The sequence below is a fragment of the Taudactylus pleione genome, unplaced genomic scaffold, assembly GCF_031769625.1.
Source record: "Taudactylus pleione unplaced genomic scaffold, aTauple2 ptg000033l, whole genome shotgun sequence".
In the NCBI taxonomy this organism is placed as follows: Eukaryota; Metazoa; Chordata; class Amphibia; order Anura; family Myobatrachidae; genus Taudactylus; species Taudactylus pleione.
The window spans coordinates 5,754,193-5,777,277 of NW_028284435.1; the positions used below are offsets into that span (position 1 = coordinate 5,754,193).

A 23,085-nucleotide genomic window follows, 5' to 3' on the forward strand; every position below is an offset into this window, starting at 1 on the left:
AATGCAAGTATATTTTCAATTAATTTTAAAACAATAAACCCCGTTTGAACCAATGTTAAAAAGCTATATGGCTAAACCCGGGATGAAAATCTGGGTTATCCCAGAAAGGATGGAGGGAGGGGGGCGAAGACAAAAGATGGAAAGCTTTTGTAGTTCTATCCCAGACTGCTACCGTAAAGGCTATTGTAGGAAACTTTAACGCCCTCTGCGTTACTCCTGCGGGGCCGAGGAACCCAGAGTAGGGAGGAGATGGATACGGATTGTGATAGTTCAGATTCAAGTTGAACGCATCTTCGCGCAGTTAAAGACCTTTTTTTGCCATACCACAAATGTATCCATCTTGTGACATAGCTTACTAAAATATGTTGTGCTGTACACCCAGCATGTCGTGTTCAAGGAAAATAGTCTGTCACTACAGGTCCAATGTAGAGTTCAATGTAAGTCTTTATGTAAATGATCCCACCTTGCATGCACACTACTAAATGCGTATATTCACCAATATACAGACTTGTACAATCTGTGACCAGACCGTCCTGTACAATTGATTTTATAGCCGTCATAATTCTCATCCCTCGTGCAAAGGATATGTCCGAAAACAGGTGTGACTATGTATAGCCAGCAATTCCGTCAACATGCCTCCACTGTATTTGGCCTATGTAAGAGACCCGTTACAGCCCTTCAGTTGAAAGTAAAGATGCGGCTGATGACTACGTCGCCCGTACTGGCACGCGCTCATTTTTGAGCAAGATACACCTACCAAAATGACTTTAGTTCCACGTTTCATCAGCCCCACAGTCAGTAAATACAGAGGGTAGATACATATTGAACGTACAAGCAAAATTAGTGTGTTGCTGATTTAAACAAAAGTATAAAATGATGTTTCTAAAAGTAATTGCTGTTATACTGGCTTAAGTCAATGTCTGGTCTTGATTATGGAAGAAATATACTCTTATCTCTCTGCATAATGATACAAACCAAGCCTGGTCTGTCTTAGTGACAGTGTACTCTTGTACCAGGGCCACTCAGCCAGACATTGGTGGAGCTTTTTATTTTCTCATTTTGGAGGAAAGGACAAGTTTTTATCAACTCCTTCTGCCCTGGTCTGTGAAATGTGTATTACCTGGTGGCTTTATGGCTTTTTCGGCCCTTCAAGATTGTGTTAGAAAGTAGTAAATTTAACCCACAGGCATCCCACACTTTAGTAGCACCTGATGTCAGTGGAAGTCCTTTGAAAACTACCAACAAAATGAATGATCCAGAATATATACTATTTATATCCCATGCAATTACGCCGACTGATACGTGTGTGTGTGTGTGTGTGTGTGTATATATATATATATATATATATATATTTTTTTTTTTTTATATATATATATATATATTTTCTATATACACACGGAGACACGATTTAAAAAGGGATGTGCAAGTGTAGGGGCATATTCAATTGAGCTCGAGGTAAAAAACCTCGCTCCCAATTGTGGATTACCGCGGGTATGCACACTCCCGATAGCCGCATTATCCAATAAAAATATCCAATTTAAAAAAAAAAAAAAAATGGTTTCCGGATTTTCAGCTCTGAAAACCCAGTGGCGCATACAAAAAGAAATAAAAAAAAATCACACTTACCTGCCCGGGATTCTGCAGCTCCCGGTGGTCTCCCCTGCTGGCTCCAGGGGCTGGTGGGTGCAGCAAGGGCTGCTGGGGGATGTTCTCCCAACGCCCGCTACTGGGGGGCAGCATACTCACACTGGAGGGGTGCGTGCACACACACACACCCTGATATACTCACCACTGCTGCAGGAGACCGGGTGCAGGACGCTGGAGGGAGAAGACCGCGTTGTGAAAGGTAATTAAGGACTAATTAAGCTAATCGGAAACTTCCAATTGCTCAACTAGTCCTCAAGGGGGGTGCCGCCGGGGTCCCAGAGCATTCCGCAGATTTTTTTCTAAAATTAACAATTTTAGGAAAAAATCAGACTTGCTCTGGAGGTGCTCAAAAAAAAATAAAAAACCTCCCGGCGCTCAAAATGGAAAAATCCAGCACCTATGTGACTAGCAAAAATCCTGGACCTGTAGGAAAAACCTTGCAGGTGCAGGATTTTTGCTATTCTCACCCCCAATTGAATATACCCCATAGTGTAGTATATAAAACAGATTTAAGCATCAACTGAAGCAACTTTTCTGATTTGTTCACAAGCTTGTGTATGTTCAGTGGTGATGAATAAACAGAGTTAATTTTTTTTTGTTATTTTACTTTTAGGTATAAATGTGATTTTTATTTGGTCTTTCTACTTCTAGCATTATTTCTTCGGAATCAACAAGTCGTCCAAGAAAGCCGTGTAACTGCACAAAGTCATTGTGCTTAAAATTGTAAGTAGGTGCCTCCCAGTCCTCATTTAGCTATTGAAGCATTTACATTAATTTGTGGGGATATGGGTTTTTATTTTTTTTTATTTTTCATAGGGCATTTGAAATGTCATTTATATTCAACAAATCAATATATTCACTCAGTGTGCACTTCAATAGATATACCTTATAGTAGTGGGTAGTGGCCAACTTTGCCCCAGAGCACCCTCAATTCTTAGCATGAATTCAGCAAGGTACTGGCAACATTCCTTTGATTCTAATCCATGTTGACATGATAGTGTCATGTAGGTTTGTCTGCTGAACATTCATGCTGTGAATCTCCAGGTCTACTACCTGACAAAGGTTCTATACTGGCTACTGATCTAGTCACTGTAGAGGTCTGTGGAGTACACTGAAGTAATTGTCATGTTCTTGGAACCAGCTTGAAATGACGTGTGTTTAGTGACATGGTGCGATATCTTGCTAGAAGTAGCCATTAGGATATGGGCAGTTTGGCCATAAAGAGCTGCACATGGTCAGCAACAATACTCAGACTGTTGCATTTAAAGAATGTTCAGTTTGCATCAAGGTACCTAATATGTGCCAAGAAAACATTCCACACACCATTGAACCACCATCAACATGAACCTTTAGCACAAGACCGCATTTGTTGTTTGTTCTAATTTCTGACCCTGCGATCTGTATGTTGCAGCATAAGTCGACTAGCAAAGTTTTCTACTTCAGGGTCCATAGGGTATCCACAGGATACCTTGGGGTATAGGTGTGACGTCAGTCGCAGGGCACCAAAGAGTTAAGCTTTCAGCCTCCCAGGATGCACTAGGTCCCCCTCCTATACCCCGCCCCCGGGCCAAGGCACCTCAGTTTAGTTTGGTGCCCGGCCGGAGTCGGGTGCACCTGTTGGAGTGGGGGCTAGAAGAGCCCCTGAAGCTTTTTCTTCATGCAGCTGTGGCTGCACATCTGGATGAACAGCATGGACAGTCAGTCCTGACGTCCATGCTGTCTTCCCTACACCCCGCCGGTACCAGAACGCCGGTACTGATCCGGGGATGCTGGTGGGCGTCTGGGGTCACAGCTAGCGGTGACCCCAGATGCTCCGGACCATGGCCGGATTCAAGGGGGACAGAGGTAAGCAGCGGGGTCCCGCGGTGGGTCCCCGCTGATCACATGGTCCTAAGTCCCCAGGCAGGGGGCTCCCTGGGGACTGGCTGCAGCGTGGAGCCAGGCGACCAACCTGCGCTTCCACTACCCCCTGGGACAGCGGACCGCAGCAGAGCGGTAGCGCTGCGGCGTCCCAGGGGTTAAATGCATGCCAGGGGAGCGCGCCTTCCCTGTCTCACAGCCGGCGCCTCCCCCGCTGCACACAGCCCTCTCTGCATGCTGCCGACTGGTCCTGTGGCAGCGCTCCTCCCCCAGGCCAGCCTCCTCTCTGCTCCTCGGCGGCCATCTTCTCCAGAACGCATGGTGAACGCTGCTGGAAGCGCTGGACGGAAGCATCGTGGTCTGGGTCCCCCCGCATACCTCTCCTCCGCTGTGGCTCAGGTCTGTGTATGCAGCGCTGTGTCCTACCAGGCCCTGTGTCTGTGTAGTTGAGTGATCAGCGCTGTTAGTGCAGGAATTGTTATTTCTCTGCATTGTATGTGACTGTGCTAGCGCTGCCTGTAACTTTTCTTCTCTAAACTGTCAGCTTTATTACTGTCCCTGTTCTTCTGCTAAAGCCCTTGCGGTGCGGTGCTGCAGGGTGGTCTCTCGCCTATTTAATACGTAATTGGTTAGAGAGGTCACATACGTGGTGCCATCATGTCTGAAAGTGATTTTCCCCTCCGGCTACAGTGTACCACGTGCAAAGTACCGTTAGCGGAGGGGGAGGGTAGCGCGGAGGGCCTTTGCCGGCAGTGTTTGTCCATGGCGCGGCCTATTACGGTTACAGCACCGGTACAGGAGCCGCCCTGGGCTTGTTTCGCTCAGGCGTTAACAGCTTTAGTGGGCCAGTTAGCTCCGCAGCCCGCGTTTACTCCGAGGGGTTTGTCCCAGCAGTCTGTGGTGTCGTCACCCATGCAGGGGTTCCCACGACAATTGGTGGTACCCCACAGTCTCCCTATTTCCCCGCTCCCGGGTTCTCAGGAGCCAGCGTGGATTAACTCCCTGACGAGTTCTGTACAGCACTTGTCGGATGTGTTGCAAGGGGAGTCTGTGATGCGGCCTCATAAAAGGCCGGTGGCGTCTCTGTCCGCTCCTTATGAGGATGACAAAGGGACGTCTGATGATGGGGAGATTCTGGATCCTTACGATCAGGAACCTCTCCATACTAAGGACGCTGATGCTAAGTCCAAAGTATATATTCCTGGACTTATTCGGGCGGTCCGCACAGTCTTGGTGATTGAGGACGCAGTTCCCCCAGCGGCTAAATCTAAGTATGCCTTTTTCAAAGATGTGAAGGGCGATGCCACAGTCTTTCCTCTTTCGGGTCAGTTGGTGGACCATGTAGAGGAGGCGTGGAAACAACCTGGCAAAAGATACCAGCCGCAGAGACGCCTGGCGGTGGCTTATCCGTTCGCGGATAATTATTTTGCTAAGTGGGAATCCCCTCCACAGGTGGATTCTCACGTGACCCGTCTTGTCCGTAGTGCCACATTGCCAATGCCATCCATGTCCTCCCTTAAGGATGCTACGGACCGCAAGGTAGAAATCTGCCTGAAGTCCGCTTATTCCCTTGCAGGGGGGGCAGCACGGCCGGCTATGGCCATTTGCTGGGTTGCCAGAGCGATGGAGCGCTGGGCGGATTCATTAGAGGCTTCTTTTGAATCCGACTGTCCGGCCGAACAGGCGGAGTTGATTGGCAATCTCCGTGATTCGGCCACCTACATCAACGAGGCGGCTCTAGACATTAGTACTCTGGTGTCTAGAATTTCTTCAGCAGCGGTAGCTGCTCGTCGCACCTTGTGGCTGCGATCCTGGAAGGCGGACGCAGATTCCAAGAAAGGTCTGGAAGCGTTGCCGTTTACCGGAGAAGTTCTCTTCGGTCCGGATCTGGATAAGACTGTGGCCACGCTGGCGGCAGCCAAATCTGCTTGTCTCCCGTCGGCCGCTGCTCCTTCTGGTTCGGGACCATCGTCCTTTCGGTCATCTAGGGCCCAGGGCAGGCCCAAACCACAGTCGTTTCCTCGACAGGCTGGCCCTAAGAAATCGGTCAAGCCCCGGAAGCAGGCATGGAGTACCAGACGTCCGGCCCCCAAGCCAGATGACAAGCCTGCGGCCTGACGGTCCGGGCCTCCCTTTGGGGGATCCCAGGGTGGGAGGCCGCCTGCTACAGTTCGCCCAGTGTTGGTCGACCACTACGACAGACACTTGGGTTCTGGAGGTGGTTTCCCACGGATACGCCCTCTCCTTCCGGCACAGACCCCCGGCTCGCTTCTTCACCACGGGTCTCCCATCAGACCGGAACAAGGCTACGGAGCTGCGGAAGGTATTGCACACTATGCTCCAGGCTGGAGTTATAGTGGCTGTTCCATTCTCCCAGAGGGGCCAGGGTTTCTATTCAAATCTATTTTTGGTACAGAAGCCCAATGGGTCATATCGTCCGATTCTCAACCTCAAAGCACTCAACAAGTCTTTGCGGGTCCCGAAGTTTCGGATGGAGACCCTACGGTCCATCATTCTGGCGCTGGAACCTGGGGACTACTTGGTGTCATGGGACATACAGGACGCTTACCTGCATGTCCCTATTCTTTTGCGCCATCAACAGTTCCTCAGGTTTGCAATCCGCAGCGACCACTTCCAGTTTCGGGCGTTACTTTTTGGCCTGGCAACAGCACCACGTGTTTTCACCAAGGTGATGGCGGTCATGGCGGCTTCTCTGCGGCTGCAGGGAGTCCGCATGTTGCCGTATTTGGACGACCGGTTATTGGTGGCAGGATCTCCAGAGCTCCTGTTACGCCACTTGGACCTGACCATTGCACTGCTGCAACGGCACGGCTGGCTAATCAACTGGCAGAAGTCCACTCTAATCCCGTCTCGGAGGATTCTGCATCTTGGAGCCTTATTGGACTCGGGACAGCAAAGGATCTTCGTGACGGAGGACAAGATCTCTGCTTTACAGTCAAGGGTGCGCAGTTGCCTGCACAGCCGCCGGGTGTCCTTACACTCGGCGATGAGGTTACTGGGCTCCATGGTGTCGGTGTTCGACATGGTGGAATACGCCCAGTTTCACTCCAGACCTCTGCAGCACCTGATCCTGTCCAAGTGGAACGGGCTGCCTCAGTCTCTGAAGTCCCAGACGATTGTGCTCACCCAGGAGGTTCGCCTGTCCCTTGCGTGGTGGTTACAGACGACCCACCTCAACAAGGGACGTCCGTTCTGGGTTCCAAATTGGGTCCTGTTGACAACGGACGCCAGTCTTCGGGGCTGGGGAGCAGTTTCGGGTCCACACTTGTTCCAGGGCAGGTGGACGCCGACAGAAGCGGAGCTTCCAATAAATATCTTGGAACTCCGTGCGGTCTTCAATGCTCTCCAGCAGGCACAGCGGTTTCTCCAGTGTCGCCCGGTGCAGGTCCAGTCGGACAACGCTACCACCGTGGCCTACATAAACAGGCAAGGAGGAACTCGCAGTCGGGCGGCTCTCGTAGACGTCTCTCGGATCCTGGTTTGGGCGGAGCGCAATCTTCCGGCCATATCAGCGGTCTTCATCCCGGGAGTGCTAAATTGGGAGGCGGACTTTCTAAGTCGCCAGGACGTTCATCCGGGGGAATGGTCCCTGCACCCGGACGTTTTTCAACTACTGGTGGACAGGTGGGGTCTTCCAGAAATCGACCTCATGGCGTCCCGGCACAACAACAAGTTGCCGGTGTACGGGTCTCGCACAAGAGACGAAGGGGCGTCTCTGGTGGATGCTCTGTCCGTCCGGTGGACGTTCCGGTTCGCATACCTGTTCCCTCCGGTCTCCCTTCTTCCACGGGTAATCCGGAAATTCAAACAGGAAGGAGGACGCTCCTGTTGATAGCTCCCGCGTGGCCCAGACGGCACTGGTTCTCAGACCTTCAGGGTCTGTCCGTGGACAGTCCTCTGCGGTTGCCGCTACGACCGGACCTTCTATCTCAGGGTCCTTGCCTTCACCCGGACCTGACTCGGCTGTCTTTGACGGCGTGGCTGTTGAGACGGCTATGCTGAGGTCCCGGGGGTTTTCCAGCTCTGTGGTGCGTACCATGTTACGAGCTCGGAAACCGTCTTCCGTGAGGATATACCATCGCGTGTGGCATACGTTCTTCCAGTGGTGTCGACCGAGAGGTTATGCACCGCGGGAGTTTCGTCTGTCTCGGATTCTCGCCTTCCTGCAAGCGGGACTAGATCATGGGCTTCGCCTTGCTTCTTTGAAGGTACAGGTTTCGGCCCTATCTGTCTGGTTTCACCGTAGGATTGCTACAATCCCGGATGTGCGCACCTTTATGCAGGGTGTTCTCCGCATTCAGCCGCCCTTTGTTCCACCTGTGGCGCCTTGGGATTTGGCTGTGGTCCTGAGGGCTCTCCAAGGACCGCCGTTTGAACCACTGGGCTCAGTGGATCTTAAATGGCTAACAGCTAAGACTGTTTTCCTTCTGGCCATTGCTTCGGCCAGACGTGTTTCTGAGTTAGGGGCTCTTTCTTGTAGACCCCCTTTCTTGGTTTTTTATGGGAACAGGGCAGTGCTCCGCACTCGGCCGGAGTTTCTTCCCAAAGTTGTTTCCCAGTTTCATGTTAACGAGGAAATAGTTGTTCCGGCCTTTAACTCACCGGGTCTTTCCGTGGGTGAGGCCTCTTTGGATGTTGTGCGGGCCTTAAGGACTTATGTTGACCGCACTTCTTCGTTTAGGAAGTCGGACGCTTTGTTTGTCCTCTATGGCTTCCGTAAAAAGGGTTGGCCTGCTTTAAAGCAAACTTTGGCAGCCTGGATCCGTATGGCTATTTCTGAAGCTTATCTTCATGAAGGCCTACCGGTCCCTCCTTCTCTGAAGGCTCATTCCACTAGGTCTGTGGGTCCTTCGTGGGCAGCTCGACGTGGTGCCTCGGCAGTTCAGATCTGCAAGGCTGCTACGTGGTCTTCTGTCCATACCTTCGTGAGGTATTACAGGTTTGACACCTTCGCCTCTCAGGATGCTTCCTTCGGGCGGCGGATTCTCCTTTCTGCACAGGAGCGTCCCCATCCTTAAAGGATACTGCTTTGGGACATCCCCAAGGTATCCTGTGGATACCCTATGGACCCTGAAGTAGAAAATATGAGATATGGTAAGAACTTACCCTTGTTATCTCTATTTCTACGAAGTCCATAGGGTTCCACAGGACTCCCGCCCTGTCGCACCTGTGCTGCAGATGGGCTTTGCTCTGGTCACCGGTTTTCCGTCTCCCTCTGGTGAGAATGTGATTCTTGTATGTGTCCAGATCTTTGTTCTCTCTCTTCCTTCTCCTCCTCCGGCCTATGGCTTGGTAACTAACTGAGGTGCCTTGGCCCGGGGGCGGGGTATAGGAGGGGGACCTAGTGCATCCTGGGAGGCTGAAAGCTTAACTCTTTGGTGCCCTGCGACTGACGTCACACCTATACCCCAAGGTATCCTGTGTAACCCTATGGACTTCGTAGAAATAGAGATAACATGGGTAAGTTCTTACCATATCTCATATTTTTCCTATATTCAAATATCCAGTTTTTGTGTTCCTGTGTTCACTGTATGATTGATAGGCAGAGGCATTTAAGGGGTGGGGATGGCCACAGGTTCCTGGCCTTGCAAGCCGTCCAGCCTGCGTAAGCTGATGCTTACTCAACTGGCCGGTGCCAGCCACCTCAGTCACAGTGCTGGGAACGCAAGTGCAGCAGGGGATGTCAAACACCTCTTGCTGCGTTTGTATATATGCAAGGACAGAATTGCGAAGCTGCTTGCGCGCAGCTTTGCAATTCCATCCTGTGCTGAATAACCCCCTATGTTCATCCCTTTCCTTTAGAATGTAAGTTCAGGCAGAGGCCCCATATCTCTTGTTCCATCTCTAACACTATTCATGCCACCAGTGCGCCTGGACTGCTTGTCCCCTTCAGTGACTGACACACAGATTTTGCCCATACAGTGGTTACAGGATCATTGAGAGCTGTTGCCTTCTCAGCTGTGACTCGCCACTTCTTGCCTCCAATAGCTATAGCTAGTTGCCCTACCTTTGTCCCATTCCCTCTAGCTCCCTTTTTCATGGTTTTAGTGTAATGTTTTCTTACAATGTACATGTGTGGTGGTGTACTTTCCCCGTGTTATTTGCCTTTCTGACTATTCTTTGAACAGAACTAGTACCATTCTATGCACAACCTGATAAATGTTAATAATAACAGCCACATGATTGGCTAATTAACAAGCAAGTGTATAGTTTGTACCACTGTATGTTTATATTTTGTGAATGTGCATGTTTTAGATATGCTTGAAGAAGAGAGACCCTTGAATAGCATGTACAGTAGTTTTTTATATTCAGACACTGACAATACTAATGCAAGATTCTTTTTCTATTATGTGTAGAGCACTAAAATGCATCTCCATTATTACCATTTAAAAGTGATTGTCTTCATAACCTTCTTTAATTGTTTCAGATATTGTGACTGTTTTGCTAATGGAGAATTTTGCAACAACTGCAACTGCACAAACTGTTACAACAACTTGGAGCATGAGAATGAACGACAGAAAGCAATTAAGGTGAGAAGAATGCAAAACCATTTTATATTTTAAGTAAATGGATTTGTCGTCCTCTTATAGATTTAGTTTAGACTTTAATTTTGCTAAAGTTTATACCTACACAACCACTTTGAGCGCTACAACTGCCCCACCTTCAAATGTCTTAAGCTCCAGCTAAAAACTGGGGCTATATGACACTTTGGAGGGGCGGTATGAGTGGGATGGCCAATGAGAAGCCATAATGTCAGTAATTGACTTCTGGTGCTGTTCATACCTCTCTTCTGCAGCCAATTTAAAGAGGGAAACCTATATATTCACCAATTTCTGTGGTCGTGTAGCTTTAACCTACAAACCCAGAATGTATGGACTTCTCAGTAATAACAGAGAAATGACAGATGCATCTCTGGTGATCATGCTCGGAATATCAGATTTAAGTCATTGTGCTAAAAATATGAAAATTACATTAATACTCTGACTACATTTTTATATTTTATTTTCTACATCAGGGTCCATAGGGTATCCACAGGATACCTTGGGGTATAGGTGATGACATCAGGCATTGGGCACCATAGAGTTTTCAGCCTCCCAGGATGCACTAGGGTCCCCCTCCTATACCCCGCCCCCGAACCAAGGCATCCCAGTTTCGTTGGTGCCCGGCTCGGAGTCGGAGCACCTGTTTAGAGGGGGGCTAAGGATTAGTCCCTGAAGTTTTCTTCAAGGCAACTGTGGCTGCCCATCTGGAAGTACAGCATGGACAGTCACTACTGATGTCCATGCTGTCTTCCCTACACCCCCACCGGTACCAGAACGCCAGTACTGATCCGGGGATGCTGGTAAGCATCTGGGGTCACAGCTAGCGTTGACCCCAGATGTTATGGACCATGGCCGGATTCAAGGGGGGGCAGGAGGTAAGCAGCAGGGTCCCGCGGTGGGTCCCCGCTGAAACATGGTCCTGAGTCCCCAGGAAGGAGGCTCCCTGGGGACTGGCTGCAGCATGGAGCCAGGTAACAAACCTGCACTTCCACTAACCCCCTGGGACAGCGGACCGAAGCTGAGCGGTAGCGCTGCGGCGTCCCAGGGGTTAATTGCATGCCAGGGGAGCGTGCCTTCCCTGTACACAGCCGTCGCCTCCCCCGCTGCACACATCCCTCTCTGCACCTGCCGATTGGCCCTGTGGCGGCGCTCCTCCCCCAGGCCGGCCTCCTCTCTGCTCCTCGGTGGCCATCTTTATGGAAGCATGGTGAACGCTGCTGATCGGTGGCATCGTGGTCTGGGTCCCCCGGCATACCTCTTCTCCGTTGGAAGAGGTCTGTGTATGCAGCGCTGTGTCCTACCAGGCCCTGTGTCTGCGTAGTTGAGGATCAGCGCTGATAGTGCAGGGATTCATTTCTTTGCATTGTATGTGACTGCTGCTAGCGTCTGCTGCCTGTACTTTCACTTTCTACTGTCAGCTTTTTCACTGTCCCTGTTCTTCTTCTCCAGCTTCTGTGTACTACGTGCAAGGTACCAATAGCGGAGGGGCTATGTCGGCAGTGTTTTTTATTGGCGCGACCAATTACTGTCACTGCTCCGGTACAGGAACCGCCCTGGGCTTGTTTCGCCAAAGCACTTACAACCCTAGTGGGCCAGTTAGCTCCGCAACCTGCGTTCTCTCAGATGGGATTGTCCCAGCAGTCAGTGGTGTCGTCACCCTTGCAGGGGTTCCTGAGACAACTGATGGTACCCCACAGTATCCCTATTTCCCCTCCTCAGGTCTCTCAGGAGCCTGCGTGGGTTAATTCGCTGACAAGCTCTGTACAGCATTTGTCGGACGTGTTACAAGGGGATTCTGTGTTGCGGCCTCACAAACGGCCGGTGGCGTCTCTGTCTGCTCCTTATGAGGATGACGACGGGACGTCCGATGATGGGGAGATTCTGGATCTTTCTGACAAAGAACCTCCCCGTACTAAAGAGTCGGACGCTAAGTCTAAGGTTTATATTCCTGGCCTTATTCGTGCAGTCCGCACAGCTTTAGTTATTGAGGATGACTATCCTCCAGTGTCAAAGTCCAAATATGCCTTTGTCAAGGATATTAAGGGTGACGCCACAGTGTTTCCTCTTTCGGGTCAGTTAGTAGACCATTTAGAGGAGGCGTGGAAACATCCTGGCAAACGGTATCAGCCTCAAAGACGTTTAGCGGTGGCTTATCAGTTTGCGAACAATTATTTCTCTAAGAGGGAATCCCCTCCTCAGGTGGATTCTCATGTGACACGCCTAGTCAGAAGTGCCACATTGCCCATGTCCTCCTTGAAGGATGCTACGGACCATAAGGTGGAGATCTGCCTGAAGTCCATTTATTCCCTTGCGGGGGGGGCATCCAGACCGGCTATGGCCGTATGTTGGGTAGCCAGAGCTATGGAGCGCTGGGCCGATAGTTTGGAGGCGTCTTTGGATTCCGACTGTTCGGCTCAACAGTCCGAGTTGATAGGCAATCTCCGGGATTCGGCCACTTACATCAATGAAGCGGCCTTGGATATTAGTACCCTCACTTCTCACATTTCCTCGGCAGCTGTGGCTGCTCGTCGCACCTTATGGTTGTGATCCTGGAAGGCGGACGCTGATTCCAAAAAGGGATTGGAAGCTTTGCCATTTAATGGAGAAGTCCTCTTTGGTCCGGATCTGGACAAAATTGTGGCCACGCTGGCGGCAGCCAAATCTGCATGTCTCCCGTCTGCTGCGGTCCCTTCCAGTTCGGGTACGTCGTCCTTTCGGCCTTATAGGGCCCAGGGTAGGCCTAAGGCACAGTCCTTTCCCAGACAGGCTGGGCCAAAGAAATCGGCCAAGCCCAGGAAACAGGCCTGGAGTACCAGACGTCCGGCCCCTAAGGCTGATGACAAGCCTGCGGCCTGACGGTCCGGGCCTCCCTTTGGACTCAAAGTGGGAGGCCGCCTGCTGCAGTTCGCCCAGTATTGGTCGGCAACTACGACAGACACTTGGGTTCACAAGGTGGTTTCTCACAGGTACGCCCTCTCCTTTCGGCACAGGCCCCCATCCCGATTCTTCACCACGGGTCTTCCCTTAGACCAGACCAAAGCCATGGAACTGCGGAAGGTTTTGCACACTATGCTCCAGGCTGGAGTTATAGTGCCTGTTCCATTCTCCCAGAGGGGCCAGGGTTTCTATTCCAATCTATTTTTGGTGCAGAAACCCAATGGGTCGTACCGTCCGATTCTCAACCTCAAGGCCCTCAACAAGTCCTTGTGGGTGCCGCGGTTTCGGATGGAGACCCTACGGTCCATTATTCTGGCGCTGGAACCTGGGGATTACATGGTGTCGTTGGACATACAGGACGCTTAACTGCATGTCCCTATTCTTTTGCGTCACCAACAGTTCCTCAGGTTTGCAATCCGCAACGATCACTTTCAGTTCCGGGCGGTACCTTTTGGCCTGGCGACAGCACCACGTGTGTTCACCAAGGTTATGGCGGTCATGGCGGCGTCCCTGCGGCTGCAGGGAGTCCACTTGTTGCCGTACCTAGACGACCTTTTGTTGGTAGCAGGGTCTCCAGAGCTCCTTCTACTCCACTTGGATCTGACGATTGCAGTACTGCAACGCCACGGCTGGTTGATAAACTGGCAAAAGTGCACCCTGATCCCGTCTCAGAGGATTCTGCACCTCGGAGCCTTATTGGACTCCAGTCAGCAGAGGATCTTTGTGACGGGGGATAAGATCTCTGCCTTGCAGTATCCTGCAGAGTCGCCGTGTCTCTACACTCGGCGATGAGGTTACTGGGCTCCATGGTGTCAGTATTCGACGTGGTGGAATATGCCCAGTTTCACTCCAGACCTCTGCAGCAATTGATCCTGTCCAAATGGAATGGACTGCCTCAGAGTCTAAAATCCCAGACGATGCTGCTCACTCTGGAGGTTCGCCTGTCCCTTGCCTGGTGGTTGCAGACGAGCCATCTCAACAAGGGTCATCCGTTTTGGGTGGAGAACTGGGTCCTATTGACAACTGACGCCAGCCTTCGGGGCTGGGGAGCGGTCACGGGTCCACACTTGTTCCAGGGCAGATGGACTCAGGCGGAAACAGAGCTTCCAATAAACATCTTGCTTTCAATGCTCCCCAGAAGGCACAGCGGGTTCTCCACGGTCACCCCGTGCAGGTCCAGTAGGACAACGCCACCACCGTGGCCTACATAAAACGTCAAGGAGGAATCCGAAGTCGGGCGGCACTCGTAGAGGTGTCCAGCATTCTGGTCTGGGCGGAGCACAATCTCCCGGCCATATCAGCAGTATTTATCCCGGGAGTTCTCAACTGGGAGGCGGACTTTCTCAGTCGCCAGGACGTTCATCCGAGAGAGTGGTACCTGCACCAGGACGTCTTTCAACTTCTGGTAGACAGGTGGGGTCTTCCAGAGATCGACCTCATGGCGTCACGGCACAACAACAAGTTGCCGGTGTACTGGTCTCGCACAAGAGACGAAAAGGCATCTCTGGTGGATGCTCTGTCCGTCCAGTGGACGTTCCGGTTTGCTTATCTATTTCCTCCGTTTTCCCTTCTTCCTCGGGTAATCCGGAAATTCAAACAGGAAGGAGGAATGCTCCTGTTGATAGCTACCGCGTGGCCCAGGAAGCACTGGTTCTCAGACCTTCAGGGTCTGTCCGTGGACAGTCTTCTACGGTTGCCGCTGCGACCGGACATACTGTCTCAGGGTCCTTGTCTTCACCCGGACCTGACTCTGCTGTCTTTGACGGCGTGGTTGTTGAGACGGCCATGTTAAGGTCCAGGGGGTTTTCCAGCTCTGTAGTACGAACTATGCTAAGAGCTCGGAAGCCTTCTTCTGCAAGAATATACCATCGTGTGTGGCATACGTTCTTCCAGTGGTGTCGGCCGAGAGGTTATGCACCTCGGGAGTTCCATCTGTCTAGGGTGTTGGCTTTCCTACAGGCAAGACTAGACCCTGGGCTTCGCCTTGCTTCTCTGAAGGTGCAGGTGTCTGCCCTGTCCGTCTGGTTCCATCGTAGGATTGCTACAATCCCTGATGTGCGCACCTTTATGCAAGGTGTTCTTCGAATTCAGCCGCCTTTTGTTCCACCGGTGGCGCCTTGGGATTTAGCTGTGGTCCTGAGGGCTCCCCAGGGACCGCCATTTGAACCACTGGTCAGTGGACCTTAAATGGCTGACAGCTAAAACAATTTTCCTTCTGGCCATTGCTTCGGCCAGACGTGTTTCTGACTTAGGGGCTCTATCCTGTAGACCCCCTTTCCTGATTTTTCATGGGAACAGGGCAGTGCTGCGCACTCGCCCTGAATTTCTTACCAAAGTTGTTTCACGTTTCCATATCAACGAGGAAATCGTTGTGCCGGCTTTTAACTCACCCGACCTTTCAGTGGGTGAGGCCACTTTGGACGTTGTGCGGGCCTTAAGGATTTATGTTGACCGCACTTCTTCGTTTAGGAAGTCGGATGCCTTGTTTGTCCTCTATGGCTTCCGTAAAAAGGGTTGGCCTGCTTCAAAGCAGACTGGCAGGTTGGACTCGTATGGCCATTTCAGAAGCTTATCTTCATGAAGGCCTTCCGATTCCTTCCTCTGTGAGGGCACATTCCACTAAGTCTGTGGGTCCTTCGTGGGCAGCTCGACGTGGTGCCTCAGCAGTCCAGATCTGCAAGGCTGCCACGTGGTCCTCTGTCCATACCTTTGTGAGGTATTATGCGTTTGACACCTTTGCCTTTCAGGATGCTTCCTTCGGGCTGCGGATTCTCCTTTCAGCACAGGAGCGTCCCCACCCTTGAAGGATACTGCTTTGGGACATCCCCAAGGTATCCTGTGGATACCCTATGGACCCTGATGTAGAAAATATGAGATATGGTAAGAACTTACCTTTTGTTATCTCTATTTCTACGAAGTCCATAGGGTTCCACAGGACTCCCGCTGTGTCACACCTGTGCTGCAGATCTGCTTTACTCTGGTCACCGTTTTTTCCGTCTTCCTCTGGTGAGAATGTGATTCTTGTGTGTTTCCAGATCTTTTTTTTTCTCTCTCTTCCTTCTCCTCCTCCGGCCTATGGCTTTTTACAGTGTTGGCTAACCTTGACACTCCAGATGTTGTGGAACTATATATCCCAGCATGCCCTGCCACAGTTTTAGCATGCCCTAATAGCAAAACTGTAGCAGTGCATGCTGGGTTATGTAGTTCCATAACAGCTGGAGTGTCAAGGTAAGCCAACACTGGCTTGGTACGTAACTGAGATGCCTTGGCTCGGGGGCGGGGTATAGGAGGGGGACCCTAGTGCATCCTGGGAGGCTGAAAACTTAACTCTATGGTGCCCGATGCCTGACGTCATCACCTATACCCCAAGGTATCCTGTGGAACCCTATGGACTTCGTAGAAATAGAGATAACAAAGGTAAGGTCTTACCATATCTCATATTATTCTAAGGTAGCACCATGGCTAGAGTAATATAAAAGTATAATCATTTTTTCATGTCCTTACCAAGTCTGAAGTATATACAAATCTGTAGTTATATTGGTGCTTTTAACTCTTGTAGAGTTTAGTGGGAGCTGCCATGTGTATCACTGAGAGGTTGTCTGTAACTGTAGTGTTGTTATTATTGCATCTATTTGTATTTACCAGTGAGATACATTTGTTGCAGAGAGTCATTTATTTATTTTGTCTCCATAAAGATATCACTGCTTCATAATGGTATGAATCTTATGCTGGCCATACACTGCCAGATACAATGTCTGTTGGTCTGATAGGCATTTTATCTGGCAGCCTGTCACCCCGCAGCCTGTCATTGTGAGATATCTCAGTGTATAGGCCCCGCTAGCTACGCTACGCCGCTGGGGAGGAGACCTTTCCCCGTGTCTTCCATGGGAAGGAAGAGGGGAAATGTCTGTCTATCGGCCGCGGCTGGGCATACGCTGCCCGATGTGGCTGACATTTAACCTACAAAATATCGCATCTGACTGGCATGCCTGACCGATCTATATTTTACCCTCTGACGCCCACGCACACAGTGCAATTATCGGGGGGGATCCGCTGATATCGGGCAGATTGCAACGACTATTGTATAGTCTGTGTGCTTGGCATAATATGTCACTTTTTTATTTTGCAATTGCTTGTGGGTGTTTTATTGTTTGGGTGGCTGTGGCTGTTTATTTCCTTAGTTGTTCTCCAATCTGATTTTCAGGCATGCCTAGATAGAAACCCGGAAGCTTTTAAACCAAAAATTGGAAAAGGAAAGGAAGGAGAATCTGACAGACGACACAGCAAAGGCTGCAACTGCAAACGATCAGGATGCCTGAAGAACTACTGTGAATGCTATGAGGTAACGCTGAGTTTTCAGTAAACTAGTGTGGCTCTTTGTGGCGTGGAATTCCTGGCTGAATACAAATGCAGGGGATCCAAAGATATGAGCCCAATTGCAAATGGTTCTCCCTTTGGGTTTTTTTATGCGTTTTGGTTTTTTTATTTTATTTTTGTTCTGGATTTTTTTTATTATTTTATTTTTTATGGATACATATCATCTGGTGTACTCCAATCAAGAGACGACTCACAATAAGTTGTTGCCTCCAAGTAAATCTACTTTGTGTTGCGCCTGTTCAAGGTTGGTCATGGCAGTCTTCTGGGAGCTTCCTGCTTTATTCAACTGCGTACTGCCAGTGACATGCCCCCTGCATCAGATGCAAGTGCTGATTACAGATTGCATGTCAAACTCATCTGACATGTGGCAGTTCTTACTGCCAGGTAACCACTTAACTATGCAATAAGTGGCAAACATTAAAGGTGGATGTCAACCTTATGGAATCTCTTCAGTCAGATACCACAGTGACAATGAGACATCCCACCACTGTCTAAACTAAGATTTCAGTTACTAATGGCTACAAAATGCAATTTTTAAAGTGTGATCCAACCAAATAGGTATCTCCTCTAAGTCATAGGGAGCGGAAGGTTTGCATAGATTTAAAATAATGTTCTCTAAAAAAAAAAGTGCATTCATTATATTCTCTCATCCAAATCACTGCAACCATAGGGTATAGCGGGCCCTCCAGGAGTTATACACCTAAAATCCTGCACAGATTTGGAAGCTACATCCCCTTATAGAAACAATGTAACTGTGTACATAAAAACACTTCTGCCTAGGCTGCTTTCTTGTTTTATTTGTTTTAATTCACTGCTGTTTCAGCAGCATCTACAATCTCCCGGCTGTAGTATTCATGTAATATGTAGTAACGTACACTAGAGGGCACACTTCTGTTAGGTTTCAGCATAACTAGGTGTTGCTTGCTGTTGGACTGTAATGCATGTATGTTCTATTTTCTATAGGCTAAAATCATGTGCTCCTCAATATGTAAGTGCATAGGTTGTAAAAACTTTGAGGAGAGCCCAGAGCGGAAGACCTTAATGCACCTGGCAGATGCAGCTGAAGTGAGGGTGCAACAGCAAACTGCAGCCAAAACGAAGCTGTCCTCTCAGATCTCAGACTTGCTGACAAGGCCAGCGCCATCGCTAAGTAGCGGAGGAGGAAAGTAAGTGTTTTTTCACTGTTTTTTTCCCTTGTATTTCGGTCTTTTATTTCGTCGATGTATCTATCTTTGCAGGACAGCAGCTATTTTAAGGCTGGGACCACTGCAGTTAGGTGGCTTCTTCAGTCCCATGATTCTCCATTACTCATACCTTCATGTTTTTATGGGAGCTTATATAGATTGATGTTATGTTAACATAGCTGATTGGAGAAACTATGTTAACTTCCATCTACCATAGATTACATATTGTTTTGTCTTCTGGTTTTACATGTGTACATAACATGTGTTTTGTGTCATAACCTGTGGAAAGGATTTCCTCTAACTCTTGTGTGACAGGAATTTATATACAGATGTGTCCACATACATTTTGCTTCCTTGCATGTTAAAAAGCCCTTCTAGTCGCGCCATGCTGTGACCCTGTAGCGCCGAGCGTACTTTCGTGTGACTTTGTACCTGCGTCTTATTCGCAAAGTGATGTGCCTATATTCTGTGTGCGACTGCGGGTGTATCTACATGCAAAATGCTACGTTAGTGTCACAGCCGCTGACAGTGTAACAGCATTCTGCATGCAGATACACCCGCAGTCGCACACAGAATATAGGCATGCCACGTATCAGTTTAATCAGCAGAAGCTGCTTGTGTGTCCCATCCGCATTGCTTTGCGAATAAGACTCATTTGAAGGTAAGTCGCCCGAAAAGACGCTCAGCGCAACAATCACACGGAGCTCACAGAGTTAAGATGGATGTGGACACATCTGTACCAGAGATTAAGGCCTATGGTGATTTAACCAGTGTTATACATTTTGTTAAAATGCAGCAGTTGATAATGTTTCCTGCTTTCATTTCAGGCTCCCATTCACTTTTGTCACAAAGGAAGTTGCAGAGGCTACATGTGAATGTCTTCTAGCCCAGGCTGAGCATGGAGAGAAACTTTCAAAATCCAAAGCTGCCACAGAGCGTATGATCCTAGAGGAGTTTGGCCGTTGCTTAATGAGGGTGATTAATTCTGCGGGGAAAGCAAAGAGTGATCCTTGTCCTATGAGTTGCTAAGTAAGACAGACTGACCAGCACAAGTGATCCGCTATTGTGGCTAGGAGGGGGAGATGGCTCATAATGTATAGTGAAATCACTGCCACAAACTGCATAAGCCTTTGCTCTCCATCCATGGATGTCCCAGACTCCCAATGTGCTAGTTTTGAAAGTGACATTCTTCAATGTACATTACAATAACAAAATAGATTTTATGAAAAATAGTTTTACTTTTAAATCTTGCATTTGACTCATGTTCATCTCTCACTCGTAAATTCTGAAACCGATGACGACACCCTGATTGGTGAATTGTTTCTTTTTGTTTCCTGTCACTGTGTTTTCTTCCAATTACTGTGTGTTCTATAATAGACAAAATGTCCCTTTTTTTTCTCTCTCCTTTGATCTAGTACAGTAAATACAAAGTGCAGTGTGGATTGCTGTGCTGTTGTGAACACTGACAATAGCTACTGTACATGTTAATAGAGGTGTATAGTAATAAACATGAGGCCTTTTCATCTACATGAGAAGTTGAGGAAAGGTGGGAAAAAAATCAATGTCTTGTGTTGCAGCAGGTAAGGAGACTCAGTTTGGAATAGATCTTATACCAGAGGCTGCTATAAAGATCCACGTTGCAGATTACTTGATGTTTCGCCGTAGTATTTTATACTCACAACTATAACTATTTTAACCCTTTAGAAAAATAAATAGCTTATTATAAATATTTGAAGTAAGGCTAAGGAGAAAATAATAATGCAAAGTTTGCTTGGCAATTTTATCAACCACTTCGAGTAATTATGCGATAAGCTGATCCTTTTACTATTTGTAGTTCTCAGTACACCCTCAAAAGAAAAAAGCTCCTCACAAACAGAAGAGACCTATTCACTAAGGTGACTGGTCTTATTTTATGATAACAGCAATGTCAATTAAGAGCATTACTTATTTTAGACTGGGGGGGGTGTTATGTTTTATTATAAGCTATGGTCAGCACTGTTTGCATGAACATAGACTACCAGCAATTGAGTAGACAAAGACTGGACATTTAAATCTTTTTAAATGTGTTTCTTTTAAACTGTTTTTCTTTTAACTTGGAGTTCCACTCTGTTTTTATCTCTCAATTGTTAGATTTCTTCTACCTCATGGTAGAAATCATATTAAACTTCAAAGTCTTTCTGCAGGGGTAAATACAAACATTTAGGTTATTATGCAAAATCTCTGTAAGCATGTATGTAAAAGCAGACTACTCCTCCTTCTGGTTGTCTCTGAATCTATTTTAAACTATCATAATCACCATGTCATTAGTCCTGTCATCACTACTCATGCTGGGGATATGACACCTGTGATGGCAACCTGAATACGGTGTCTGTGAGGATTGCCATCTTTGTAGTGGTTTTCCCTGACCGTATGGGGAAGCCATGAGCAGGTAGATTGGTGTTAAAGGCACTCTCGTTGTATATTATGTAAAGGCACTGCGTGACCCTTTGTTTTAGTGTGTTAGATAACCTGTTAGGATTATCCGTGTTCCACAGTGAAAAGCACCAAAATATACCTTTTGTGATAATAGTTGGCCACACACCAGGCTTGTTGCATAGTGAGGCAGGGTTGTGCTCCTCCCATGGGTGGCAGCTTGGTGAACATAGCTAATAGTATTGTTTGTTTAGCCCCAGCATACTTTATTATTGGGGACTACTACAGTAATTAAACCACTTTATATTGACAAATAAGTTTAAGGTTTAGTGAGCCGCATTAACAGCGCTCCCATTACTTGCAGTAAATCAGCATTGCCAGAATAAATTCAGCTACTTTCTAGTGTAAAGCAAATCAAGTGAATTAGAAAATGTTCTTCCCTCAGAGCACTACTAATGGACTGCAACATGCTATAATGTAACCATGTTTTCCACTCTCCCAAGCATAACATATATCAGGCCACCACATAAGGATCAAACTAGTGTGGGAATAATGAAGTGTTAAATAGTTTATGCATTTGGACGTATAATAATTTGGATGTTTTTTGTTTTTTTTAGAATGTAGATTTAGAATAACGAGCACTTACAGAAGGTATCCACAAATCTAAAGTTGAAGATTGTTGCTAATCATATTCGTGTCCCTGTGTTTATAAACACAAGACCACCCTCCTGGGATTTAAAAGGGAAATTATTACAATCCATAAATCTCTCCCATCTTTTTGTGCGATAACTTTATTTGTGCATAGCATTAATTCTGTGACTGTCAACAATGTATAAATGTATATTAGCGTATGTAGATTATGGAAAAGATTTCACTTTGTGTTTTGTAGTGCAAAAACTATTAGTGTTGTATATAGTCTGTGCTTACCTCCCTCTATTGCACCTTTTTTGTGATGTGTATTTATACTTTTGTGCAGAGAAATGTGAATTTTAAAATGCAGTTGTAGATTATGTATAATGACCCTTTTGGCTTGTGACATTAAGGTGTAAACAATGTTTCTAGTTTTTTAAACTATAATTTGATTCTGAGTATCAGTATGCCAGTATTCATAAAGTCAAACTAAATCCAAATGTGTAATACACTGGTTTTTAAACTCCATATATGTAACCACAAACTACCCATTTTCATGACTTGCTGATTAGAATTTGTAAGGGACTTTAGAAGATATATAGTTCATGGTCTACAACAAGGGTACCATCCTGTGGCACTCTTGCTGCTGTGGAACTACAGATCCCAGCATGCCCTGCCACTGTTAGAGCATGTTAAGTGTGGCTGGGCATGCTGGGATGTATAGTTATACAGCTCCAGGCATGCCACAAGTTCCCTACCACTGTTCTACAACATGAAAAAAATTGGATTTAGTTCCACTTTAGATCTTTACTCCGGACATTCTCTATCCTCATCAGTTTATTTTCATAAATCTTAAAGGGGAGCACAAGTGGATCAATCCGTAACACTTGTAGCTGGTTTTAGTCACATACAGGGCAGCATGTTCCAGATTGACTCCCCACATTCAGGAGACACTCAGACAATGCAGTGAGCGTCTTAAATGCCGGTTTGAAAACAGTGCACTAAGCTGTGTTTGACGTTTATCACCGAAATCTACAGATTTGTGATATTAGACTTTACAGCTTAGTTAATTTCGACTTTAAATAGTTTGAGGGTTTTTTTTGGCAAATCATTTTTTTTTTATCATCCTGTTACACTTTACTCTAGCAGATATGTGTATGGCCACGTGCATTCACCTTAATTCTTTTTGAAGATCCTTTTGTCTTTTTCTAATTCTGTGTACATCTGAAAGTAGAATAACAGACAATTTATATTTACTAGGACTATTCAAAGATAATACTTTCTATATTGTACAAAGGAAGATAAATCACAAAGAAAAAAATAAACATTTATACTATTCTCTAATTATGTCTACTTTTTGTCATTGGGTCATTTTTACATGAGTTTAATGCTGTTAAATCTTTGCTTGTTTCACACTATGGGTTCCATTTAAGAATGAGTCTTAACCCCTTTAGCACTTGTTTCTGATGCTAAAA

General features: G+C 47.6%; 1 protein-coding gene across 2 annotated transcripts in view; it reads left to right on the forward strand.

Annotated features, from left to right (window-relative positions):
* Positions 1 to 19,800, forward strand: part of LIN54 (lin-54 DREAM MuvB core complex component) — a 54,767-nt gene extending 34,967 nt beyond the window's left edge. For both annotated transcript variants that reach the window (XM_088452150.1, XM_088452152.1), the window contains 5 exons: positions 2,299 to 2,370; positions 9,956 to 10,058; positions 17,212 to 17,349; positions 18,348 to 18,550; positions 19,396 to 19,800. In XM_088452150.1, the coding sequence (XP_088308276.1) occupies positions 2,299 to 2,370; positions 9,956 to 10,058; positions 17,212 to 17,349; positions 18,348 to 18,550; positions 19,396 to 19,597 (718 nt within the window). In that variant the 3' untranslated portion in view covers positions 19,598 to 19,800. The remainder of the gene's footprint in view (positions 1 to 2,298; positions 2,371 to 9,955; positions 10,059 to 17,211; positions 17,350 to 18,347; positions 18,551 to 19,395) is intronic.
* Positions 19,801 to 23,085: the final 3,285 nt, after the last annotated feature.